Source organism: Zootoca vivipara, chromosome W, assembly GCF_963506605.1.
Source record: "Zootoca vivipara chromosome W, rZooViv1.1, whole genome shotgun sequence".
Lineage (NCBI taxonomy): Eukaryota > Metazoa > Chordata > Lepidosauria > Squamata > Lacertidae > Zootoca > Zootoca vivipara.
The window spans coordinates 1,921,991-1,949,358 of record NC_083293.1 but is presented as its reverse complement, the minus strand read 5'-3'; the positions used below and the strand labels follow the sequence as shown (position 1 = coordinate 1,949,358).

The 27,368-nt window shown below is 46.1% G+C and overlaps 1 protein-coding gene, 2 non-coding genes and 1 pseudogene across 3 annotated transcripts; 1 reads left to right on the top strand and 3 right to left on the bottom strand.

The window, feature by feature from the left end:
* The first annotated feature begins 416 nt into the window (after positions 1 to 416).
* On the top strand, positions 417 to 4,410 carry LOC118083839 (protein SCO2 homolog, mitochondrial-like; annotated as a pseudogene).
* Positions 4,411 to 20,677: 16,267 nt separating this feature from the next.
* Positions 20,678 to 26,102, bottom strand: LOC118077786 (large ribosomal subunit protein uL11-like). Its single transcript, XM_035101513.2, has 7 exons — positions 25,946 to 26,102; positions 24,652 to 24,725; positions 23,642 to 23,740; positions 22,199 to 22,280; positions 21,420 to 21,506; positions 20,885 to 20,997; positions 20,678 to 20,775 (listed from the first exon to the last, which is right to left on the bottom strand). Exons 1-7 carry the CDS (start codon positions 25,980 to 25,982, stop codon positions 20,770 to 20,772), a joined length of 498 nt encoding a protein of 165 aa, XP_034957404.2. The 5' UTR covers positions 25,983 to 26,102; the 3' UTR covers positions 20,678 to 20,769.
* LOC118077788 (small nucleolar RNA SNORA65) lies at positions 21,628 to 21,759 on the bottom strand. Its single transcript, XR_004691683.2, has one exon. It is a non-coding gene; the product is annotated as a small nucleolar RNA SNORA65 (small nucleolar RNA).
* On the bottom strand, positions 24,462 to 24,530 carry LOC118077787 (small nucleolar RNA SNORD38). Its single transcript, XR_004691682.1, has one exon. It is a non-coding gene; the product is annotated as a small nucleolar RNA SNORD38 (small nucleolar RNA).
* Positions 26,103 to 27,368: the final 1,266 nt, after the last annotated feature.

The window sequence follows — 27,368 nt, the reverse complement described above, 5'->3', positions numbered from 1 at the left end:
CTGAAGTAGCCCACTCCGGCCACTGTGACAATTATTATTATTATTATTCACTCCCAGACGTCACCTACAAGGGGGGGAACAAAGCCCCTTTCCCCTCCTCATTCTGTTTTGCCCAAGTGCTGAATCTACAGTACCAGGGCTTCTGCAAAACTAGACAAGGAAGGGGGCGAATCCTACATATTTCACGTTGAGAAAAGGCGCAAATGCAATAAGTAAATAATACTATGGAAGCGTGGAACAACTCCTTAACAACATCCAATCTGCAATAATAATAAAAAAGCTAATTCTGGGGGGGGGGAGAAAAAGGCAGCCCGTTGCTTTCCTCCTCGCGCGGCGCTGCAGCTCCCTCCGCTGGCCACTCCGGGGAACAGCAAGGGGGGCCGGGGAGGTGGAGCCGGCGGGATACCCAAGCACGCATGCGCAGGAGCGGCGAGCTCGAGTTCAAGGTGTCCCGGAAGTAAGGAGGAAGCACGTGGCTGGAGGGAGCAGATGCGGGGGAGGGGGCTGCATGGGGGGGATGTGTTGCGTAGGGGGGGATTGGGAGCCTGCAGGGGGTCCCAGCCCTGCTTGGTTCATGGGGGAGGAGATCAGATGCCCCCCCCCCCCCAGGTTTGAGTTGGGAAAAGGAGGGACTGGATCAGAGGCAAAGGAGGAGAGCAGGGTTGCCAGCTTTGGTCGGGCAAAATAAAGGACAGGTTTTTTTGGGGGGGTGGGGTGGAACCGGGCTAAAATTTACTTTCCCTGGTGCAGAAATGACTTCAAAGCAATCCATCGCAAGGCTCAAATGGAAGCAAACTTTCCAACAACAGCAATGGAGGCAAATCCTCGCCCCCCCCCCCCCCGCTGAATTTCTGCCTGCCAAAAGGTTGACAGGTGGAGAAACCCAGCCAAAAAAAGAAAGGTGGTGAAAGAGAGCGACAAGTTCCGCTTCTCTTCCTCGCAGGCCTTTGCCTGCCAACATCCTCACAGGGTTCGCATTAGCCCTCCGGCTTGGCTTTTGCCTCTTTCTCCTCAAAGCTTCCCAGGGAATGGGTTAAATGGGAGGGGGGCATTTTCACATTGCACCCCGTTCCTTCCTCCAGCAGGATCTGCTCCCTCTCCCAGCTCCCGAAGGACCTTTGAGGCTTCCCAGGGTGGGGTAGGGTCTTCCCTGGGTGGTTTTTTAGTTAGGACCCTGCTTGAGGAGTGGGAGGGTGAGGGTCTCCCAAGAAGGAAGCAAGGAGGGGGCTTTAGGAAAGAACAGTTATACAAATTTAAATCTCCTCCTCCTCCTCCTCCTTGCTGGATCAGGACCTGAACCCAAGAGCGATTCTCTCCTCCTGCAGTTTCCAGCAACAGGGATTCAGCAGCAACTGCGGTGGGCAGAGAATGGCCTCTGTGGAAAGGAAAGGCTGGGTTTGGGGACTGTGCCTTGGTGGTTCTTGCAGCCGCCCTGAGTGACTGCCCCGAGCTGCAAAAGTGGAGACATGAGGCCAAGAAATGGGGCTTTCTGAATCCACAGCAGGGGATGGACTTGAACTCGCCACCCACAGGCCAGCTTCAACTACTGCACTGCCTACGAGCTATTTCAAAATCTCCCCCCACCCATAGTCCTTTGGGAGAAGAGTGCTAGAGTGCTCCTTCTCGGTGGGTTCACATCCCAAATTCCCAGGTGAATTGGAGGGTCCCTGTACCCCTATTTCCCTTAACAGAAGGTTCCATTCTTGTTAATTTTGGCTATCAATTGTATTTATGGCCCACCTTTTTCACCCAGGGAGCTCAACTTGGCATGCAATTGTGTTTCCCGTTTTTATCCTCACAACAATCTTGCGAGGTAGGTTGGCTGAGAGGCAGCGGCTCCCCTAGGGAGCTTTGCGGCTAAGTGGGGATTCCATAAAAGCTCCTGTTAGCATTTCCAGTCTAACATCGCTCCATTGCTCAGACGCTCTCCAATTCTTCCTTGCCTTTTTTGGAACTACCTAACTTGAGGAAGAATCTGGTGTTTCACAAAAGCTTGCACACTGCGCTGGCACGAGCTCCTGCTTGGCTGCAAAGTTTGCTGGGGGACCAGGGACCAGTTGCTGTCGCTCAGTGCAACCTGCAACGTAGGCTGGTTGAGGAGAAAATGTGGGCAGGGGAAACCATGCAAGGGCATGAATTGAATTAAGCGCATAAGGTTGTCTCCTTCCAGATTTGTCCGGGGTGCTTCGGTCCTTTGTCAGCCTGAGCCTCTGGCATGTGGTGCCAGGCCAGACCTCCGGAAGGAGCAGTCGCCTTTGGGGGAGAAGATGCCCGTTTCTCTGCAAACAAGCCAGGTGCCACTCCCAGCCAGCCTGGCACAGCCGGCTTGCATCTTTGGTTGGTGGCACAGGCCTGCAAGCATCTCTGCTGAATGCCTTGGAAAAGGGCGCTTCTGACTCCGCAGCCCAGGGCACCTGTCTGGGAGCGAGAGGGGCTTTGCACCCCAGCAGGACACAGTGGCACGCGGCCGGCTGGAGGTCTTTCTCCCAGGGGACCCCGCAGAGCCCCTCATCCAGCCCCCGCCTCCTGTTCAAGACTCGACTACTCATCACGGTCCTCTTTGGGGGCGGCATCCTCGCTGGCTGGCTGTACCTGCGGGAAGAGAAGCTCCGGCAGGGGAAACTGAGGCGCATTGAGGAACTGCGGAAGCTGGCTCTTGGGTCCTGCTTTACTTTGGCTTCACCCACTGTCCGGACATCTGCCCCGAGGAGCTGGAGAAGATGAGCCGGGTGGTGGAACTGCTGGACGGCGAATCCCACCTGCCAAGACAAGAGTCCAGCCCGTCTTCATCACGGTCGACCCCGAGAGGGACGACGTGCTGGCGGTGGCCAAGTACATCCGGGATTTCCACCCGCGCCTCCTGAGGTTGACGGGCACCCCTGAGCAGGTGCGGGAAGTGGGCCGGGCCTTCCGGGTCTACGCCAGCGCCGGCCCCCGAGACGAGGACGGCGACTACATTGTGGACCACACCGTGATCATCTACCTGCTCAGCCCAGACGGGCTCTTCCTGGACTATTACAACCGGAACAAGACGGAGGCGCAGATCGCCAAGAGCGTGCAAGGACACATGGACACCTACAAGAGCCTCTTTGGCTGAGATGGCGGCCTGGCAGGCGGCTCTCTCGACGCCGCTCTTTTGAAGGGAGGGAGCTGTTTCAACTTACAAGCTTCTGTAGTGGCACCTTGTGGTGGTGAGTTCCGGAGGCTATGTGAAGGGAGAAATTATATTGCTATTGTCACAGTGGCGCTGGTGGCTACTCTAGAGTAACGACTCCTCACAGCTCTGCATTTTTATCCTTTTATTTAGTGCAGTCTATTTACAGTGCTGAAACAGTGGTATGTACATGTTGTCAGTCGGGTGCAGAACCTCCGAATGGAGATTCCCGCGTTTTCCTCCAGCAAAGTAGCCTGGGGATACTAAATCTCCGCCCACGTCGCTTCCTGCGCAATTCTGGGGTCGCTGGGATCGGTCTTCCCGCGGTTTCCCTGCTTCCCCCTTCCTTTCCCAAGCGGCGCCTTGGCTCGGCTACCTTGCCCAAGCCCTGGCTCCTACTTCCTGATTCCCCACTAGAAACATCCCCCTCCCCGCTCCCACTTGCGCTGGGCGAAGAGCTCGTGTTTAAGATGGGAGGGGGCTGTCTATAGCTTCTGTCCCTCACATCCATGCTCTGATATTGTGTGTGTGTTCATTTATTAGGTTACCTGGGGGAGAAGAGAGGTTTGCTTTGCTTCCTACAAAATATTTTGGGGTGCTTTTTAACAAACACAAACATACTTATTTGTCTGTCTGTCCTCTGTGGTTTCCGAGAGCTGCAGCAAAGGCTTTCAAGATTGCTTTCCAAAGAGCTACTGTTTGTGGATGGGCGCCCCTGCTGCTCCCTAATTCTTTCCCTCTAAAGTGCAAAGCCTCCAAGTTAAGCACAGATTCCCCCCCCCCACTATAAAATGGGGGTCTCTGCTTGCAGCAGTTTGATTAATCTGGGGTGAGGACCTGCTGTTCCCTCCCAGAGATGCTAGTTCATCCCTTCTCCTAAAGTCTGACACACGACCACAGCAGCTCCTAATTATGACCAATCTTGCCTTCCATTAAGTTTTAAAATCTCTTGCCGACGGTAACCCTGGGTTAAGGAGCCATTTGACGCCTGATATAGCTGAGTATCTAATACTTGAGTCCCTTCCCAATGTTTCTGGACTTTGGCTCAATTTCCCACCAGCCCCAGCTAGTGGCCAGAATGTCACAGAGAGCCCACCCACTCCCTGCGCATCATGTGGACTGCCTTCTTTTCTGGTGGCACACATTGTGGAAACCTCTCCGCAGAGGTTTGCTGGGTACATGCAAACCTCATTTTATTGGTATGCTGCCTTTCCACAGTTCAAACCACGCTCAAGGCAGCTTACAACATGGGGAAAAAAACCACATACCGGTAACTACAACTAAAGTAGTCATAAACAGTAAGCAGAACATATAAATATATATATACTGCATAATCAAACTGAACAGTTTCCACATAAATCATAACAGGATCTGAAACGAAGATACAAAAAACTGGCAGCAACTCCCCAGCCCAACAGTGTGTTCAGCAGCTTCAGTTTTTGCAGCTGGAGTCAAAAACATATACATATACACACACACACACACACACACACACACACACACACACACACATGTCGCAGGAGAGGCGTCAGTGCTGGCCGAGCGAGGGAGCCGTGTAGGTGCGGAAACGCTCGTGTGCCTTCTCCTGGGTCAGCAGGCGCAGAGCCATGGTGTCCATGCCCTCCTCCAGGCCAGGCTTCTGGGAGATTTCCACTGTGTAGTCGTTGGCCTAGAGGAAGACGTGGAATCAGAGAATTGTAGAGCGGGAAGCCCCCCCCCCCCCGGGTCCACACTTTGAATTGTGCTCAGAAACATACAAGTGTTGGTGCTGACCTTGAAAGCCCTAAACGGCCTTGGCCCTGTAGACCTAAAGGAGCATCTCCACCCCCATCGTTCAGCCCAGACACTGAGGTCCAGCGCCGAGGGCCTTCTGGTGGTTCCCTCCCTGTGAGAAGTGAGGTTACAGGGAACCAGGCAGAGGGCCTTCTCGGTGGTGGCACCCACCCTGTGGAACGCCCTCCCACTAGATGTCAAGGAAATAAATCACTATCTGACTTTTAGAAGACATCTGAAGGCAGCCCTGCTTGCAAAGCGACGGCCCTTTCCCTATGAGCTGCTGCAACAGCGGTGAATACTAAGAATGAGCAGTGAATACTAAGACAGGCAAACTAATACCAGGAAGAAGCAAAGATCACCAATGCCAAAGCAATGATTCTTCAACGTCAACTTTGTTGGACTGGTCACATTGTGCAGATGCCTGATGATCGTCTTCCAAAGCAACTCCTCTATTCCGAACTTAAGAATGGAAAGCATAATGCTGGTGGTCAACAAAAGAGGTTCAAAGACTGTCTCAAGGCAAATCTAAAAAAATGTAGTATAAACACTGACAACTGGGAAACACTGGCCTGCAAGCGCTCCAGTTGGAGAACAGCCTTGACCAAAGGTGTCATGGGCTTTGAAGACACTCGAACTCAGGATGCAAGGGAGAAACCTGCTAAGAGGAAGGCACGCTTGGCAAACCCTCACCCCCGGGATCAACTCCCGCCCAGGAACCTATGTCCCCACTGTGGAAGGACGTGTGGATCCAGAAATGGCCCCCACAGTCGCTTACGGACTCACTGTTAAGATCGGGTTTATGGAAGACAATCTTACTCAGCTACGAGGGATCGCCAAAGATGACGACTAAGAAGAGCTAGAACAGGATGCAACTAACCCTGGCAGAGACTCGGAGGCAGCAAAGCCTCTGAATACCCATTGCTGGAAGCCACACGAGAGAGCTCTGGTGCTCAGGTTCTGTTTGCAGATTTCCTACAGGCGCCTGGTTGGCCACTGTGAGAACAGGAAGCTGGGCTGATCTAGCAAGCTCCTCTTCGGTTCTTAGGCCTTACCAGAAGCAGCCTCTGACCTATGTGGTGGGGGGCACGGAGGTGGAACAAGCTGCGTTCATGAAACAGGCTTCTTGGATACAGCAAGCTAAGGGTTCCCTCAGCCTTGAGGTGGCAAAGTCCCACAGCAGCCCCACACTCGCGCCCCATTGGACTCACCTGTGGCTGAAAACCAGGCCGTGAACTCCTGCAGCTTGCCGGACAGCTTCCTCTTCCACTTGGTGCCAGGCAAGTTCTCCAGGCCATGTGGCACCGTGAATGGCTTGCCTAAAGGGGAAGGGAAGGGGAAGGGGAATGGAAGGGGCTGCCCTCCTACATCGGGTCAGAGTGGCAGAAACGGAGGCCCTCCCAGTCCCCAAAAGAATTCCCAGCAGTCAACAGCCAAGACTCCTCTCTTACCGTTTTAGGCTTCTAACACCTTCTCGGTTTTCCCTCCCTTTCTGGTATCTGCTGTGCCCCACAAAGGGACCAAGATAACGGCCAAAGGCTGTCATGTGCCACCACCGTTCAAAATTTGCCAGGCACTTTTTGCGCCCAGCTGTTGGCCTTTGTGACCAAGTGAAGGTGCCCGGGGGTCACACACTAATACCACATCCTCTCGAATACTATCTGTTACATTTTATCTGCACAATCAGGATGCATTTCAGGAACCAAAATGTTGTGTTGAAAAATCAACTTTTGAGCTGTCTGGTCCCCAAATGGCAACAAGCCATTCTGTTTTGGCGACGGTAACCCTGGCTTAAGGAGCAATTTGGAGCAAACAGTCGTACCTTCGTTTGCAAACGCCTTGGAAGTCGAATGTTTTAGCTCCCGAATGATCGAAAACCGGAAGTGATTGTTCTGGTTTTCAAACGTTCTTTGGCATCCAAACGTCCGAACCAACTTCCACGGCTTCTGCTACTGATAGACTCCTCCTCCTCCTCCATGAATTTGTTCAGTGTTTTGTTTGCCCATCGAAGCCACCAGGCCGTCAAAACATCTAGCAGTTAAAGTTCTACCATACCAATTTGAAACATCAGGGAGCCGCCTCCTATCTATCTATTTATCAATAAAATCCTGGGAATTGTAGCTTGTTCAGGGTGCTGAGAGGAATGGCTTAGGGAGCTGGGTATGTTTAGCCTGGAGAAGAGAAGGTTAAGGGGTGATATGATAGCCATGTTCAAATATATCAAAGGATGTCATATAGAGGAGGGAGAAAGGTTGTTTTCTGCTGCTCCAGAGAAGCGGACACGGAGCAATGGATTCAAACTACAAGAAAGAAGATTCCACCTAAACATTAGGAAGAACTTCCTGACAGTAAGAGCTGTTTGGCAGTGGAATTTGCTGCCAAGGAGTGTGGTGGAGTCTCCTTCTTTGGAGGTCTTTAAACAGAGGCTTGACAGGCATATGTCAAGAATGCTTTGATGGTGTTTCCTGCTCGGCAGGGGGTTGGACTGGATGGCCCTTGTGGTCTCTTCCAACTCTATGATTCTATGATTCCTTATTCCCCTACCACAGCTACAATTCCCTGTGAAGAAGAATGGATTGATTGATGAACCACTCTGGGAACTGTAGCCGTGAAAGGGGGAATAGGGAGGGATCTCTGAATGACTTTCAGCACCCTTAACACACTACAGTTGCCAGGATTATTTGAGGTGGGGAGAGGCATGGCTGCTGCATCATAGCACTTGTAATGTTTGTGCGATGCCGGCAGGTGCAAAACAATTGTGCCAAAGCCCACGTTCTGATTTCCTCTGGCACATGCAGGACATTGGAGAAAATTTCAATTTAATGTACGAGAGAACCCAGCTAAAAATAGTGAGGTGTTTTTGCAAAGACAGCCCTCTGCCCATGTTTGTGTGCTTATATTATTGCCTTTCTATCCCACCTTGTCTCCAAGGAGCTCAAGGCACCATACAGGGTTCTCCCCATTTTATCCTCAAACAACCCTGTGAGGTAGGCCGGCCTGAGAATCAGCGACTGGCCCAAGGTCACCCACATGGGGACTAGAACTGAGGTCTCCCAGCCCGTAGGCGAATGATGCAGCCACAACCCCACAGTGGCTCTCATGACGCAAGGCTGGGGCATTTTGTTCCCCTGACCTTGACACAGGCATCCGGGGCAGGGCCTCTCTCCCGCAGCATGTAACCTCTCCTCTGGGGGATGCTCTAGAAGGCAGAGGAACAAGACTGTTAAGGGTTTGTCACCAGGTCCAGGCAGCCTCCCGTTCTCCTCCCCTCATCCTGCCAAATACCATCTGGTGCTCAACATGGTCCTCCTCCACCCGAGCTGGGGAGCCACCCAGGAACTCTTCGGGAAGTGCTGGCAGGAAGTTGTCGCAGTCGTCATTATCGTCACACATGGGTGCTGCTGCGCCTGCTTCAGGGAGAAAAGAAGAAGAGGGAGGTGATCTTCCAGCCCTGCAGAAGAGCAGCAGCAGCAGCCGTGGAATGGGCTGCGCTCTCACCGCCAAGCTCTCTCTGCCAACTACTTTCCTTGGAAAAGGAAGTTAAACGGTGGAACTCCCTCCCCCATGATGGCCAACAACCTGGGTGGCTTCAAAAGAGGACTGGAGAATTTAATGGCGGAAAGGGCTACGGATGGCTACTAGCCAGGATGGCTATGCTCTGCCCTCACAATCCGAGGCAGCGATGCTTCTGAATCCCAGTCGATGGGAGCAGAGGGGGAGGACTCTTGCGCTCGGGTCCTGTTTACAGGTTTCCCTTGGGGGCACCCGGTTGGCACTGTGAACAGGATGCTGAACGAGGTTGCTGGCCAGATCCAGCAGGTGCTGGAGAAAATAATAATTTCACAAAACTGCATTTTGATTGTTCCGTTTTGAGTCTATGGCCTAGCTAAACTGAAAACGCCTGTACTTGTCTTTTACAGTACAGAACTAGCTGCTTTTAGGTACTGTACGTGGAACCTATGAAAGAGTAAATCCATCGTGGCCATTGAATATGCTTGAAAAGAGAATCAGCTAGGCATGGCAATTGCAATTAATCTTCAATTGTTTTGTAGACAAATGAAAGGGGACATTGGAAGACTTAACAAAGAGGAAAATTAGTCAAAGGCTTAATAAGGAAAGACAGCAGAAAATGGTTATACATGATATTATGATGAGGGCTGATCTGAAGAACCAAATGATTTAGATTGGTTCAGGATGATGACTTTGGGTTGCAGCTAACAAGACTGCTGTGATTCTTTGATTGGGGAAAGGAAATGACGTCTGTAATCTGGAAGTGTATACAGTGGTGCCTCGACTTACAAATTTAATCCGTTCCGAAGACACCTTCGTAGGTCGAAAAATTCGTAAGTCAAAAAGCGCCATTGGAAACGCAATTTCCCATAGGAATACATTGGAAACGGAAAAATTCGTAAGTCGAAAAAACCGCCGCGGTTTCCATTCCCATCCCCAGATTCTTACATGGCTGACTCCCAAATCCCTTCTCAAATCCTGCCCAACCCAGCTTGGCCTCAGCTTAGCTCTCTTTGAGTGGGAGATCCCATTATTAAATCCAGCATCTCAATTGAGCTAAATGCATTAGTGGGTGTGCCGGCAATCTGCCCCTGCAAGGCACCTACTAATTTTGCAGGGCTCAGAGGGCAAAGAGGTGAGGGGGGAGTCAGGGCTGCACACCTTGGCAAAACCAAGCAGCCTGACTTCAGAACCCTGGGTCTTGTTTTCTACCCCATGCTGAAGACTCCCTCTTTACCCATTTATCATCAATTTACAAATCAACTTTTACATGTGTCCCAAGGCGATTTGCAAACATGCTACATAAACACCTGAAATAATGTTTAAAAAAAAATTTCTGTCCTGGACAAGCTTGGAGACTCTACTGTTGTTGTTGTTGTTGAGTCGTTTAGTCGTGTCAGACTCTTCGTGACCCCATGGACCAGAGCACGCCAGGCACTCCTGTCTTCCACTGCCTCCCGCAGTTTGGTCAGACTCATGTTCGTAGCTTCGAGAACACTGTCCTACCATCTCGTCCTCTGTCGTCCCCTTCTCCTAGTGCCCTCAATCTTTCCCAACATCAGGGTCTTTTCCAGGGAGTCTTCTCTTCTCTTCTCATGAGGTGGCCAAAGTGTTGGAGCCTCAGCTTCAGGATTTGTCCTTCCAGTGAGCTGGAGAATCTACTACTATCAATCCATCAACCACCTGTTCCATGTGTCTCAAGACAATTTCCAAACACACCACAGGAAAGGAGTGTATTTTAAGGGCATGCCCCTTTCTTCCAATCATAAACCATTCCTGTTCTCTCTCCCCCCCCCCCTTAACATCTTTATTGACAGTTTAGTCGGACACGACTAAACAACAACAACGCCGTGTTGGTCTGGCGTAGTTGAAACAAAATAAAAAAATTCCTTCCAGTAGCACCAACTAAGTTCATCATTGATATGAGCTTTTGTGTGCATGCACACTTCTTCAGATAATCATTTTAAGTTAGAGCTTAATCATTATTTCACTATTAATATACTTCTTAATTGTATTTCAGTTCAACAATTACTTTGATAAAATACATATTTTGTTATGTGTGAATAAGATAGAAACAAAACAAAATAAAACCTACATACAGCAACAGTGTTTTGTGTTGTGTAGGCTCCCATTTGTTATGTGCAAGACTACTTCGGCGAGTGACCGCCGTGGACCCGGAAGTGTTTACATCTGGGTTCCGCGGCGTCGGATGTGCAGGCGCGTGCGCAGAAACGCTCTATCGGCACTTCGCGCATGCGCAGAAGCGTGCCTTCGGGGAGCGACCGCTTCGGGGAACGACCACTTCGGCGAGCGACCACCATAGCTGCCAAGTCTCCCGTATTCTCCCGATTTTAAAACTGTTTCCCACGCTTGGGGTTTAAATATTTGAAAGAACGTTTTGAGATGAGTCACTTCTTGTGCTACTGCTGCTGATTAAGGTCCATGGGGTGGAATGACATCCCATGTACAGTTTTACTGATGCTTTATCTATGATTTCATGTTTTATGTCAGGGGTCCCCAAGCTTATGTTGCTGAGGGCCGGTGTCGCCAGCACCAATTGCGTTGTGGGCCGGAGCACGTGGGAGCGTGCACCCATACGCGTGTGCACACACGATTTCCAGCGCACCTCCGGGTCACCGGAACACCAGAAATAGCTTGTGCGCATGCACATGGGCTTCCTCCGACCCAGAAGTGCGCCGGAAATGACGCTTGTGCATGCACACAAGCTATTTCCGACGCTCCAGCGACCCGGAAGTGGGCAGCCGCGCTGTTAAGAGCATGCGGCAGCAGTGGGCGGCGGGGGCCGCATAAAAAAAGCCTTGCGGACCGCATCCAGCCCCCGGGCCTTAGTTTGGGGAAGCCTGATCTAGCCCAAACCTTGCAATGCAATATTTTTTTTGGACAAATATGGGTCACAAACCCATGACCCTAAGATTATGAGTCTCATGCTCTACCAGCTATTATCCTTATCTGGGTCAAGGTGTGCCCCAGGACTCTATTCTCGCCCTTTATTGCCAGTCAGGAAGCTGAGCACTTGCTGAGTGCAAACTCCAGATTTTTACCAGAAATCTGTCTTCGGTAGGGTTCCTCCCTTCTTAGTGAGACATTGCCAGTAGCTAACACCTCTGCTCAAAGATTTGTTATGAGGCAAAGTTATTTGGGACCAGTTACTTGCACATTGCCTTGTCTATATAAACTCATTCGACCGCTTCAATTTGCAGATCTGACACTGTTACAGTTGCCAAGTTGCCACCCATTTATTCTGCACTTGCCAAGAAAATAATTCTTTTGTTATAGGACCCATTTTGGAACTCCTTGCCTATTGACACCAGGCAGGAACCTATGCCATACTTGCAGTATCACCACCTGCTGAAAACATTATTGTTTAGGCCAGCCTGTCCAGAGACATAGATGCCGACAAGATCTAATCTCTTACTGTTAATTTTAACTAGAGTATTTTAAATTACATGGTTTAACCCAGGCATCCCCAAACTTCGGCCCTCCCTCCAGATGTTTTGGACTACAATTCCCATCTTCCCCGACCACTGGTCCTGTTAGCTAGGGATCATGGGAGTTGTAGGCCAAAACATCTGGAGGGCCGCAGTTTGGGGATGCCTGGTTTAAACGATTCCTCGATATTTTAAAACTGCTTTTGTAAACTATTTAGCAGTTTTCCTACGTTCAGACAATACTGTTTTGTGTGGGGGCAGCATTCCTGACCATGCATGTAGGCACACCACACGTAAACCTGCTCCACCCATTATGCCCCTACCCTTTTCCAGCCATGTCCAAGCTGCAGGGATGCACTGTGTATGGTCAAGCTTTCGTTGAATGTGTGCAACGGGTAAGTTGCCTGTGTGTTTTGTTTCATAAATACATATGGTATCTACACTGCCCATTTAACTTGACCTCTTCACTTGGGTCCACTCAACACTACAAGGGGGTGGGCAAGAGGAGAACAAGTTGCCTTCCAATCAGTTGCTCCTGGCAGGAACAGCAAGTAGAGCTACCGGTATGCTAAGCATATCCAGGAGTGCCTCTGTCAGGGTTGCAGTTCTCCAAGTCAGTGCCTGGCAATGCCAACTTCTCCCCTCCCTCCCCATTAGTATCTGGCACCACAGATTGGACCGGCTTCTCTCTGACGCCCCCTTTCTCTTCCCTAGATAATATGATGGATCCAGCACCCAATAGGTACAACACAGAAAGTGCCTACAAACGTGTGATGTTTAGATCACCCTCTATAATCATCAGCCCTCCCCCAAAAACTATGCACAGGTGGACCAGGAAAGGTGAGGGATGGTAACAGGTTCCCTCTCACCACTTTTTTAACTATCTACACTCGTACCTTGGAAGTCAAACAGCCTACTGGTGGTTCTCAAACATTTTGGCTCCCGAACGATTAAAACCTGGAAGTGACTGTTCGGTTTTTGAATGTTCTTTCAGAAGGCAAATATTCAAGAGGGTTTCCAAGGCTTCCAATTGCCTGCAGAAGCTTCCTGCAGCCAATCAGAAGCTGAGCTTTGGTTTTTGAATGTTTTGGAAGTTGAACAGACTTCCAGAAGGGATTCTGTTTGACTTCCACGGTATGACTGTATATAAAGGGGCAGGTGGAATATTAGCAAGGGTTAGCAGTAACCCTGACCATCGCACCATTACAAGTGTATCATCATCCAGCAATTGGTTCACTGCCAAATATATTTTGGTCCAGGCTTTAACCCAGCCGGCATTTTTTTAAAAAATTAGACAAATACATGGGGGATAAGGCTATGTTCTCCCTCCACTGTCAGAAGCAATATGTCTCTGAATGCCAGTTGCTAAGAACCAGTGCCACTGCTCTCAGATCCTGCTTGCAGGTTCCCAGAGGATCTGATCAGCCACCATGAGAACAGGATGCTGGACCAGACAGGGCTTTTTTGCCTGATCCAGTAGTGCTGCTCTTATGACTTCTGCAAACTTTTAGATGGTGGTGTAATGTTCTTTTGTATTTTTGCTGCTGCATTGTTTTACTGTTCAGGTGCAGTGATAATTCTCACTGACTAGCTAATACTAAGTGTGTTTTAGAACAGGCTGGGGAAAACCCAAGGGCCTCCAGAAACTTTTCTTCTGAATTCCAACTCCCACCAGCCTCAGGCAGCATGGCCAATGAGCAGGGATGATGGAAGTTGCAATCCAAAAGCACCAGCAGAAGTTTACCCACCCGTTCTAAGACGTTTAGTAAATAGACAGGCTAGGTGAAATCAGACTAACCTTTGCAAGGCGGTTACGTTTTTTTATAGTGACTGCTGGTTAAAAGCTTCACTTGGAGCTATTGCCATGACTGCTTGTTGAGCCTGAGCCCCAAAACATTTACATGTGCAGTTCTGGTCACTGCCATCCAGTTAGTTACCTTCTGCCACTTTCTTCCTTGATTGCAGACACCACCCCTGGTCCCGGCACTTACAATGTGGAGAGAGGGCACATGGCTCGCCTACCTTGCTCCCCCAGCTTCTTCATCCAAGGCGTGAGGCGACCCAAGAAGCACGAGACAGGGCCATTTTCAACGCTGTGACACCCCCTCTACCAGGAGTGTTGATTAAAAGCCTGATTGCCCTGACGCTGCATGCCCCATTTCTGCCCAGTGTTTAACATTCCAGGCAGTTTTTGCAACTTTCAATACAGGCCTAGACTTGTTAAAAGCACAAATCCTGTTATCTTAGCCATCTGGGTATCCACCTAACCCAAATTAATGGGAGGGGGAATAATGTACAGCACATACGTAAAAAAAGAAGCTACATGGGTATAAAAACTTAATAACAAAGCAGAGGAATCTTATTTGTGCAGTCGAAGGACCAACACTATTTCACTCTTTTTCATGGATGTCCCACCCTAGCAACTCCTTAAAAATAGTGGGGTGATGGGACTCTGTAAAGTCTGTTCAGAATAAATATATACCATTTAACTTAAGCTGCAGTTTTATAACTAGGAAGGCTCCACAACTTAAGTTGAAGTTCAACAGTGAGACTATTGGTGCCACCAGTGATGTTGTGGGGGGCGTCTCTTTTCCCCACTCCTGTCTTAAGACCTTCTAACTACAGTGCTTCGCCGTGGAGAAATGGCACTGTCCAAAAAGTAGGAAATCATGTGGGTGTAACTATTTTTTTACAGGCTTACACGTCTGGTGTGCATTTTTTTATTTTTTATTTTTTTAATAAATTTTTATTAATTTTCCAACAAACAAACTTAATACATCCAAAAAACTTCATCTACATCGAGATCAACAGCGTGACTTCCTTCCTTCCAGCAAATGGTAAATTCTTTCAATCTCATATCGTATTATTTAATTCATTATATATGTGCCATTGTGAGAGTTATGTTGTTACCACTAACGTTTTCATACGTTTATAATTAACTTTAGCATATTCAATAAATTTACTCCATTGCAATTTGAATTTTCCTTCGTCCTGTTCCCGAATTCTATTGGTGAGTCTGGCCATTTCCATATATTCTAAGAGTTTCGACTGCCACTCATTAATTGATGGTATTTCATTGATTTTCCATTTCTGAGCTATAAGAATTCTCGCCGCCACAGTGGCATATAAAAAGAAATTTTGGTCAATTTTTTAAATTTCTTTATCTAATAAACCCAACAAAAAAGCCTCCGGCTTTTTTGCGAAAGTATATATGTTATAACAAAGATAGGCATGCCAGCCAAATCTATTTGTATACCCTTCAAGATCTAACAAATCCGTATTCTGCAACATAATCCAATCCTTGATCCATACAAGGCAGGCTGCCTCATAATATAACTTTAGCTCAGGCATGGCAAAGCCCCCCCTCTCTTTTTTGTCTACCAGAACTTTTTGCTTTATTCTAGGTTTCTTTCCTAGCCACACAAATCTTGATAAAGATCTTTGCCAATCTTTAAACTGAGAGGTCCCCTTTATTATGGGGATGTTCTGGAAAAGGAATAAAAGCCGTGGTAGAATGTTCATTTTTACCGCTGCTATCCTTCCCCAGAGAGATAGCTTGAGTTTTTTCCAACTTTCCATATCTTTGTTGATTTCTTTCCAGACCACTTTGTAATTGTCGTTGAACAGATTAATATTTTTCGCCGTTAGCCACACTCCTAGATACTTTATCTTTTTGGCACATAAAATTCCTAATTGATCTTCCAATTTCTTGCTTTCCTCTTTTGATAAATTTTTTAGGATCATCTTGGTCTTGGTCTTGTTGAGTTTGAAACCCGCCACCTTACCGAATTCTTCTATAATTTTCAAGGCTTCAGGTAAGCTCGTATCTGGCTGTTCCACAGTTAGTGCGAGGTCGTCCGCAAAAACCTTTACTTTGTATTCTTTCCCCCCTAATTTAATGCCTTTTACCTCTGCTTCGTTTCTCAAACGGTTGTTCAAAATTTCCATCACCGAGATGAATAGCAGAGGGGAGATAGGGCAACCCTGTCTAGTCCCTTTTGTAATGTTGAATTTTTCTGTCAGATTGTTATTTATAATTAGCCTAGCTGTCTGTTCTGTGTAGATTGCCTCGATGCCTCTCAAAAACCATTCACCTACTTCCATTTTTTTCAGATTGTGCAGCATAAATTGCCAAGAGACGTTGTCAAACGCCTTCTCAGCGTCGACGAACAGAAGTGCGGCCTGTTTTTCGTTTCTCACTTCAAGATAATCAATTATGTTAACAATGTTTCTCACATTTTCCCGCATCTGACGCCCTGGGAGGAACCCCGCCTGATCTTTATGAATGATTGTGTTTAAAACTTGTTTTAATCTATCTGCCAAAATATCTGTAAATAATTTATAATCGTTGTTGAGTAAAGAAATAGGCCGAAAATTTTTCACATTTTGTGTGTCTGTGTCTTTTTTAGGGATCAGGGTAATGTGGGCTTCCTTCCAGGTATTTGGGATTGTCCCTTCATTAAAAATATTATTCATAACTTCACAAAGTACCGGTGTAATTTCTTTTGTTAAGACTTTGTAATACTTTGCAGATAAACCGTCTGGGCCCGGGGCCTTGCCCAATTTCATTTTGTTAATGGCTTTTTCAATTTCCAAATTTGTAATCTCTTTATTAAGAAACTCTTTTTTGTCTGATGGTATTTTCTGAAGGCCATAATTTTGAATATATGTTTCTATTTTAATCTTATCTTCTTTTCCCTTCTTATATAACTCTCTATAATATCTTTGAAAGGCCTTTCTTATCTCTTTAGGGTCTTCTATTTCAATTCCCTCGTCTTTAATCTTATTGATTGTACTTTGTTTTTGCCGCGCCTTTATCTGCCAGGCCAGAAATCTACCTGATTTGTTTGCAGATTCAATTTTTTTTTGTCTTAACCATTTAATTTTCCACTCGACCTCATGACTTACTTGCATGGAGAGCTGTGTCTGGAGTCTTTTAATAGTCTGTTTCAAGGTTTCATCCGTCGGCATAGATATTAACTGTTTTTCGCAATTTGTTAATTGTTTCAAAATTTCTTCCTTTGCTTTCCCTCTTTCTCTTCTTTTGTGGCAGTTCTTTTGTATCAAGAACCCCCTCATGACAGCCTTGCTAGCATCCCATACGATATCGGTTGATGTTTCTTTATGCATATTTAAATTGAAGTATTCCCGAATCGTTTCCTTAGCTTTCTCCGTTATCTGTTTGTCATAAAGGAGGTTCTCGTTCATTCTCCACCTAAAATTAACTTTATCTTTTAATTTCAATTCCAAATACACTGCGTTGTGGTCAGAGAAAGTTCTGGGGAGGATATCTACTTTGAGAACTCTAGGAATCAATTCATTAGAGGCCCAAATGTAGTCAATTCTTCCCAGACTATTGCTTGATCCTGAGAAGAAGGTATATTGTTTAATAGTGGGATATTTAAATCTCCATGTATCTGTAACTCCTACATCCTCTACTAGGTCAAAGAAGGATTTCGGTAGTTTGCCTTCATTTCTGTCTTTTCTTTTCTCCGATCGATCGATATCTGGCATAACTACACCATTGCAGTCTCCCATAAGGATAATTCTGGCATCAAGATGGTCTAACATAATTTCTTTTAATTTAGAATAAAACTCAGCTTTTCTTTCATTGGGAGCATAAATGCCCACCAGAGTTATCTTTTCCCCTTGCAAATTAACATTTACAATCAAAATTCTACCTTCTTCATCTTTGTATATTAGTTCCGATTCATATTTGTCCTTTACATAGATAACCACACCCCTTTTCTTACTCTGATCCGATGCTACAAATTCGTTACCCAATCTTCTATTACTCAGAATCTTTTTGTGTTTATTTGCAATATGAGTTTCCTGTAAACAAATTATGTCAAGATTTTTCTTTTTCAAAACATGTTCAATTTTATTTCTCTTATTCTTATCATTAAGGCCATTTACATTCCAGGATATTACTTTTAATGTCATTTCAGCAAATTGGGTTAAAATCACGGGTAACTAATTTAAGATTGTGTTTCGGTATCAATATCTAAAGGTGGTTCAGTTTCTTCTTCTTGCTCTCCGTCTTCTTCGTCTGTGCCTTCCTTACTTTCTTTTTCTTCTTGGTCTGTTTTAGGTTTCAACAGCTCTGGTTTGCCGAGGAACTTATAGTACTTTCTGGCAAATTTATCTAAGTCATGTGCATTAGTCAATGTGAATCTTTTATTTTTATAGTAGAAAATTAGCCCTTGTGGGTATTCCCACCTATAGGAGACCCCATTCTTACTTAGTAAGCCAGCCAGCTCTTTATACGGGTCTCTTTTTTTCAGAAATCTAATTGGTACTTCTTTGAAGACAATGATGGTCCTTCCCTCCATCTTCATACTGTTGTTGTAGCTCTCTCTCATGATCCTGTTCTTAAAATCCATTGAAGTAAACGTTACTAAACAATCCCCTGGTAGCTTTTTAGCTTTTGCCTTTACTGATCGCACTTTTATCCTAAAAGCATTGCTTATTTTACTGTCTACCTCTTCCTCTTTCAAGCCAAGCCACACTGCTAAGTTTGTCACTATTTTCAACCGGATGTTCTCATTGGCTTCTTCTGGGATCCCCCTAAATTTCAAATTCAATTGCTTCTGTCTCATTTCCAACAGAGCAATGCTGTCCAATATATCTTCATGTAATTTATTCATATCCGACATTTCTTCCCTTATTTTTTCCGTCTCTTTTTTAGTTTCTTTAAGGTCTTTTTGAGTCTTTTTAATATTGTCATCCATTGTTTTAGACCTTACCGTAAGGTCATTTACTTCCGTTACTAAGCCTTCAAGTTTTTTATCCAATGTCTCTTGAACCTCCGACAACTTCTTGTCGATGTATTGTTCATTATGTTTAAATTCCTTTCTAATTTCCGCCATTAGGTTATCGTAATCTTTAATTTCTTTGCTTTCCTTTCCATTCTCCTGTCTTGAGAGGCGTCTCTCTGTGGATCCCGTAGCCCCTTTCTTTCCCGCACCCGACATGACTTCGACCTGTAGAAGAAGGAAAAAAGAAAAAAAGGGAAAAAGAAAGAGAGAAAAGAGGGGGGGAAAGGGGGGGGAGGGGAGAAAAAAGAGAGAAAAGAAGAAAGAAAGAAGAAAGGGGGGGAGGGGAGAATAAAGGGGAACGGGGGGATTGGATTCAAAAAGGGAGGGAGGGAAACCACACAGCTTCAATAGACAAATATCTTTCCTTGGGGGGGGAGAACAATCTGGGGCTGGTTAAATATATCAATGAATCTATATGTCAATATAAGACAACACTCTACAATTTATATTCTCCAGCAAAACTTAAACGATTACTCAAGCCCCTAAATATACGGCAAATCAGGGTTCTCCTTATATTTTAAAGAGTTTTTGTGTAGAGCCCAATCTTTCTCTTTATTTTTTTTGTGGTCTGGCTGCAGTCTCTGGGGTTATGTATTGCGTTGCCTTTACGTAGAGTGCTGCAATTCGCTCTTCCGCCACTTGATGGCTCAAATCCACTCAGACCAGGCATGAAATGGACTCTCCCTGTTTTCCTCTTTTCTAAAATGGAGTCCCGAGAATCAGCTTCTTTGTCTTCTTCCCCTTTGGAAATTCAAGACCGCCAGAATATCCCCTCGCTCTCCAACCCCGTGCCTTCAGGCAGCCTATATTTAAACACAAGGACTGCCGCTTTTGAAAATTAGAAATTCGGAATCGCAAAAAAGCCGGTCGCTTGCGCTGTATTATAACAAACAGTGGAAGGAGGGAGGAGGGGGGGGGGATAGAGATCCACACTTCTATTCCCCAGAAATACGCAGAGGATCCCCTTTTTTTTGTAACTTCCTCAGCGGAGTGTCTCAACGGAATATCTCAAAGTGTCCAAAATAGAGAGGCAAAATAAAGGAATCGTAAAGGATACAGTTTCAAGTCTTTAGTTGCAAAACGTTGAGATCTAGATCAGCACATTTCTACTTATTCAAAATGGAGGAGCGCAGCGAAAATGCAAATCATGCCTCTCCGCCCAAAGAATTCCAGGTAGCACGAAGTGAAAAGTCCCGCTTTCCCACCAGCAAAATCAAATAAAATTCTGCCCCAGCACTTTGCTAAAAGTTTACAAAGTATCTGAGGTCTTTTTACAGTCTCTCGTTAGATGGATACATTTTTACTGATCTCTTCCTCCCGCAATGAGTCGCCATACGCCGTAGTCTCCCACCTGCTGGAGCGGACTCCCTTTTTACACTCTCAGCAGTCCGAATCAAAGAGTCCCTTAGTTTTAGGTGTTCTTTATAATCCAATATGTTCAGAAAGGGTCTTGACTCTTTTTTCCCCTGGAAGCTTACCGCTTTCTTCAGAAGCCTGAGACTTCGCGCTGAGGGGGTTGCGATACCTCCCCTTTGCGTCCACAGCTCTATTCCTCCTCCTGGATTTACGGTCAAAACCCCGAGTAAAGGAGAGCTTCTAGGACGCCGCCGGGTACACCTCCCTCAGGGTAACCCCCCCTGAGGTACCGGGTTTCGTGTAGTCTTCACAAAACCCCCTAAAATAGCCCCCACAGCGTTCGAGACTCCCTGGAGGATTGTCTTGCGCTTCAGATCGATGGCCGCGGCAAACCGGAAGTCGCCTGGTGTGCATTTTTTTTTATAGTGCGGAGTAGTCAGTCAGTTATTGCACATAGCCAAAGGCTGCCGCAGTGTACACAGAAACATAAGTGAAGAGTATAAACACAAGCCTGCTTACACTCTAGGTAACTGGGAAGGAGAAATCCAGAAAAAAACAGCCGCAGAATCTCTAACATGAGAAATATTCTTGATAGAAGTACGCATCAGAAAGAGAGCTATTATCACCACAAGTGTGAAACTGCATTTATTACCAATATTCAGCATACAGAACTTGCTTAAGTTGCATCATGTCCATTCAGGTAGCAGTCTTAGCTCTGTTGGGAAGGAATTAAGTTTGTAATTAGAAAAAGATAATTTAATTTGGTACCAAGGTAATGTGAAAAATACATATGCAGTCTGTTTCATGGGAAGGCAGGCACTTACTGGAGGACGTTCAACTGCACCACTATTGATGTCATCAATGACGTCGTGAGGGTGTCGCCCATCGATATTGCAGCCAACAGACTGGGCTGTTCCCAGGATCTCCTTAATGGTTCCTGCAGACGGGGCAGGAGTACATTATGTCATGATGGCTGCTGTGCTCATGACCTTTTTGCTAGATGGGTCAGCAAAGCATAGCTTCATCCAGATTAGAGCCCCCTGAATTGAATCACTCTAGCTACAACTTTACGGAAGGCATGGGTAGCCAATATGGGTAGACACTGCTGTTGGACTACAACTCCCAGAATCCCTGATGCCAAGGGCCATGCTGGCTGGCAATGATGGCAATAACTTGAGTCTCACAGGACATTCAAAGAAATTAAGCAAAACTTGGGGGGGGGGCTGTAATAGTGAGGTACAAGGGGGCCTGGGAGCCAACTAAATAAAAGGCAGCTTCATTTGCTTCAGCATTAGTTACATGGAACCCATGAGCTGATCATACATCCAGACGCTTCGCCCTCACCTTCCCTATTTTTACCTGAGAGTTCCCGGGCCAAGGATCGGTGCCGCATCTGCCGGGCGATGTTCACGATCTCCTCAAAGCTGACATTGCCGCTGTGCTTAACTGTAAACAAAGAGAGAACTCACATTAGTCAGGCTTCGGGAGCAGACCACCAAAGGCAACATACAGACATCAGTCAGTCTTCTTAAAAAAATAAAAAGGGACTGTGGCAGTGTTGTTCTGGCTCTGTTCCCATTCTTCGGCACAGAGTTACCCATGAAGAGAAATAACCCTGTTTCCTTGAATGGGGGTTTCCTCTTAGCTCACCACTGGAATGTACAAGCCACAGATGAAATTAGGCAGGCACAGTGGCGGGTGGCTGTTGCATACAGAACTACAGCATCACACTGATCCATATTATATATATTTAAGCTGTTTTGGCGTTGTTGCTTTCCAAATTTCCCATCTACCCTCATACAAACCAGATTTTTTTATGAGCATGATTGAGGACACTAGTACAGTTCCTTGAAAGGGCCTCCTGATTCTGGGAATTAAGTTTTTAATCACTTTATCCTAAATCTTTGAAAAACAAACCATGGTTCTACTTCCATTTTCATAACTGCCCAGCTGCAATTCACCACCTAAGCCAGGCATCCCCAAACTGCGGCCCTCCAGATGTTTTGGCCTACAACTCCCATGATCCCTAGCTAACAGGACCAGTGGTTGGGGAAGATGGGAATTGTAATCCAAAACATCTGGAGGGCCGAAGTTTGGGGATGCCTGACCTAAGCACACCACCACCACCAGACACTCACTGTTTTTCTGCTTTTTGCGGTCACGGGGAGGCTCCTTCAGAGCTTTGATGATTAAGGCAGAGGCTGATGGGACCACCTCAATCTAGAAAGCAAAACAGTCCAGATTTGAGACTTGTGTGAGGCAGGGGTGGGAAGGAGGAGCAACACACTGACTACAGAAAACCTGACATGGAAAGAAAAATCCCATCCTCCACCACAGCTCCTCCCAACTCTCAGGGCTGTTATCTAACAAAGTTGTTTCATTCACATAAGGACTTATGCTTGTGCAACAGAACACCCTCCTTGCTTTCTGCCTCCTGTGCACCTACTCAATCTGTTCAGGGGCCCATGAGGAGCAGACATTCTGTTACAAAGGCAGAAGTACTTGTGCTAGTAAACGCTGGATGACAAAGCATTATTTCACATATAAACTCCTAAAACTTTTAAACATTAATTTAACTTATCATGAAACAAAACCATCCTCTCCTCTGTGAGGTTCGTGTCCCCAGTTTTCGGCACAGGACTCTCCACGGGTAAGATAGAAGAGTTCTGCTTCCTAAGCTGGAGTTTGTTATTAGCTCACCACTGGAACATGCCAGTCACTGTTGCACGAAAGGCATGGTGGCGGGTGGCTGTCAGGAAAGCCCAGGGTCCCCCAGGAACTTAGCTCTGATCCATAGTTTATCACATTTTGGAGCTGTCTCAAGGTACACAGCTGCATAGCAAGGGAAGACCACGGCTGGCCTACCTCACAAGGCTACTGTTAAACAAAACAACCTTATAGCAATTTTATCTAAAATCCTTTAATTGACACTTTGCTGCTTTTGGGGGGGGGTGCAGCACGAGAAAAAGCAAAACAAGTAGCAACTCCGTCTCCCCTTATGGAAATCGTGCATGAATAAAGAACAGAGCAAGGGGGTGGGGCCAGATGCTCCTTTCTGCCCCTGCGGAAGAAAATGAGCCCATGATCGACTGCTATCAACCAGGGATTGACCTGTTGATCGCGGTCAACCGGTTTCACATCCCTTGTCTAAATCATCTTGACAAGCTGCTTTCTACAGCTTGATATCACCAAATTCCATATGGCACAAGAAAACAATTAATTGGCATGATATCAATTATTTTAATATACTTTAACGCAGAATAACTGCTGACATTCCTGATATCATGAACTACAACTCCCATCAATCCTGATCACTGGTCCTGCTAGCTAGGAATGATGGGAACTGTAGTTCAACATCTGGATACATTGCAACCCCCTAATGACCAGGACCGTGTTTTTAAGGTCTGGATCCAGAGACCTCCCACACAGCAAGCTGCATGGCACTCATTTTATCGACCTCGGAAGGATGAAAGGCTGAGTCAACCTTGCCAGGATGATGGCTCTGCGGCACCAGCACAGCTGGGCATTTTAAATGCCAGTGCTTTTGGCCACAGACACGTCCTTTGTGGCGTTGTCTGTACCTGAGCTTGCCTGCTCTGGATGGTCAGCTTAACTGTGATCCTCAGGCCCTTCCAGTCGCCGGTAGCCTTGGCAATGTCATCACCCACCTTTTTGGGAGACTAAAAGAAAAAAAAAGAAAAAACCAATGGGATATTTTAGTCCTGTCCCCCCCAAACCTCCCCGCTAAACCAGCAACTGACCACAGATTTAGGTGCTTCACTAACTACATTCTGCCTCAAGTCTCAAGCCATGCACCACCCAAGCAAGACATGTGGGAAACCTGCACTCCAGACATACAATGCTTGCCTTGCAAACAAGCTTTAAAATTTGTTATTATTTATTAACTAATTCGCATTGAGAAACAAAATAAAAAAATTCCTTCCAGCAGCAACTTAGAGACCATCTAAGTTTGTCACTGGTATGAGCTTTCGTGTGCATGCACACTTCTTCAGGGGAAACAAATTCTGAAGAGCTTCCTTGCCTACTGTCCTAGAGGGGTGACCGAAACCAGCAAGTAGGTACTGTAATTTAAAAGCCTGCAGGTATGTATACTTGTATACTTCAAGTATTTCCACTCCCCAAATCAAGTTGCATAAAAACAGAAATTAAGAAACTGCTGGGCAAGGAGAACGTTTTACTTACCAGTGTACCACAATTTCATTTAAACAATCCAAACAATTTACAGCATAAGCATTGCAGAAAATGTGCAGCTGGCTTAGTTGCCTGCCTAAGCCAACTGGCACTGAAGTTTTCTGCACGTGTTTAAACTTTTATAAAGGTACCCTGCTGAATCTCTATGGGAAGAGCCTTCCACAGGAAATGGGCCAATAGTGCTACTTTGCCTTCAGAATTTGAACTGTCACCACTTGCATTCAGCAGCAGAACTGGACAAAGTTTTCATCACAAGGCTTTGGGTTCTGTGTGGTACCGGAACAGAGGTCTGGATTGCTGCACCTGGCCCTTGGGCATGTGGCTCTCTACTCCCACTCTACCTCTTAGCATTTCTATGGTTGAATAAGAACTGACTTACCAAACCCAGAGGCCCAATTTTTGGAGCCAGAGCTGAAGTGGCACCAACTTCGCCCCCAGTGCATCTTAAGAATACTGTAAGAAAGGGGGGGGGAGAGAGAAAACCAGCACTTTAAATACAATTATAAGCCACTATGGTATCATGGCAAAACACCAATACAAAAATTCATACAGGGGATAAACTGCTGGAACATGGTAAGAGCTTTACCCTAAAGCAAGGTCTCACTTCCCTTTATCTGAGATTCCTGCACTGCAGAGGGTTGGACTAGATGACCCTCGGTGGCCTTCCAACTCTATAATTCTATGATTCTAAGAACCATGTTCAAATTTCAGCTAAGCCACAAAGCTGGGTGACTTTCAGTCTGACACTCTCGTCTTCCAGCACAGCATATATACACAGGGTTGTTCTGAAGATAAAAATAATGCATGCACGTAAAAAGAACCATATCAATATGCTGCTTCAGGGCCTTTGTAGAAAGGTTAAAAATGAAGCAAATACATGAGCAGAAAGCAATCCTGTGAGCTGGACTAGATAGGCCTGATCCAGCAGGGCTAGTATTATGTTCTTAATATATCACCAGAGCTGAATAACTTGAAGAGCGTTTCAATCAAGACTATGAATCCTACCACTCCCAAATGATTTAGCACTCTTTGATTTTCATGTAAGTGTTGTTAATGCACTTAATGCAGAAAGTGAGAATATTCAGTCGTTGGTTTTCAAGTTAAAATAATCAGGTCACAGTGCGGTTTGCCAGTCTGAGTACATAAATACCCTTGCATGTGGTGCAAGGCATCTTGCTTTCAAAGATAGGAAACTATAAACATAGTACAGGAAATAAACACAGGGCTTGCACGCTGTTGGTACGGTCATGTACAGGTACCAATACAAATGCATGCAAAAATAGATAAAACAAAAATATAACGGGGAGGGAAACCTAAAAACCGGGAATACAATACACTTATCACTTATAAAGTATTTTGTATGTGTTATATCTATCTATCTATTTAAAGTACCGGTGCCGTTTGAATGAGATGAAGGAACACTGGTCGATGTAATTTTAAATATATACCAGTAACTTGAAATGGGCTATGGGAGGTTCTGTGGTGACGCATAGCAAATAAAGGCTAAAAAGCAAGCTGAACACGCGGCAATCATTCACACGTGCCAGCCGGTCCCCCGCCCCCACCGAGATGTAGACGTTACCACTCCATACGGTAGGCCAGCCCAGGCGAGTTGATCGGGCCCCAACCCCAAATAAGCGGTCTTCCAAAACGCTTCGAGCCGAAAGACTTACCGACTTTGACCTCGTTGGGGTCGAACTTGGGCGGCATGGCTGTGAATTGGATGCCAAGCTAAGATCCAAGGAGGATGGCGTCGGATTCAGGAGAACAGCGAACCCTGCCTCTACCGCAAGATCGATGTGGCAAAAGGACCGCTTGCGTGCGATCCCGCGGAATATAATATCTGAGATCTCGCGAGAGTGCTCTCATCCGTTCTCTGCGGCTTTGAAGGTTGAGTCAAAGGAAGTCATCTTAGGCCTGGCCAAGAGGGACGGACCAAACTTCCGGTCCTTTACTGAAAAACCGCCGTGTTCTCTTTGAATTCATAGTACGTACCGGTAGTGCTTCTCTACTTTGGGTTGCCAATGCGAATTACCCTCCCGCTGCCCAGCAAGCACCGTTGCTCTTCCAGCCACAACCTCACGAGACTCTAGTGTTCCCCTTTAGAAATATTGCTACCGTAATTATTTTGTGTTAATGTCATATTTGTTAGTCTTTGAAACTAAATGATGAAGGGCGGGTTCTAAACGCACAAAGCAGAAGAGATTGTGCATTATGTTCGAGACTAGAAAATAATGTACAGTTGTAATCTTAACAGTTAAATAAATTATTGACCCTACTGTATAGATCTTTAGCCTTTAGAAGAGTAGGTTTCTTTCAGAACAATACTGGCATGTAGAATTGATTGTCTATTTGGCTACTTATAATATTAGTTTTCCTGCCAACCTAGCAGTTCGAAAGCACGTCAAAATGCAAGTAGATAAATAGGAACCGCTACAGCGGGAAGGTAAACGGCGTTTCCATGTGCTGCTCTGGTTTGCCAGAAGCAGCTTTGTCATGCTGGCCACATGACCTGGAAGCTATACGCCGGCTCCCTCGGCCAATAATGCGAGATGAGCGCGCAACCCCAGAGTCGGTCACGACTGGACCTAATGGTCAGGGGTCCCTTTACCTTTAATACTAGTTTACAGGAAAAGATGGCAGCCACTTACTTGGAATCAGAAAGAGAAACAGTTGAATGGAAAATTGATATGAATTGTGCTGCTTATGTACATGATCTGAATCAGTGGCAGAGAGGCCAAATCCGCAGGATTGTTTCAGAAAGTAAACTTGAGGTAAATGCCTTTATAAAATCACTACTTCATGTAGATAAGTATCACTGCGTTCATTATGACTAGGAAGCACTCATTTAGTGATTTAATACGTGGAATTTAATGCATTCTTTATCCTAGATAAAACCAAACAGGCTAAATGATGTATTACTTCTTTTGAAAATGGATGAGAGATTTTTGCAGTATCATAATGAGGTTGTACTCTGTAGCTAGCCGGCTAAGAGAAGTTTCCTAGAAAGGCCAGCCAGAGTTTTGTAGGTCCGTGATAAGTCTAATTTGGGCCATTGAAGAACTGTATTTTTCTTGTACCTGTCTTTTGCAGGTG

What these genes read in the sequence shown, in the direction of transcription:
- LOC118077786 (XM_035101513.2), bottom strand. Translation starts at nt 25,982, where the DNA reads ATGCCGCCCAAGTTCGACCCCAACGAGGTCAAAGTCG. An exon ending in CCCCAACGAGGTCAAAGTCG is followed by an intron (nt 24,726 to 25,945) that starts GTAAGTCTTTCG and finishes CCTTTCTTACAG; the next exon opens with TATTCTTAAGATGCACTGGG. An exon ending in AAATTGGGCCTCTGGGTTTG is followed by an intron (nt 23,741 to 24,651) that starts GTAAGTCAGTTC and finishes TTTTTCTTTTAG; the next exon opens with TCTCCCAAAAAGGTGGGTGA.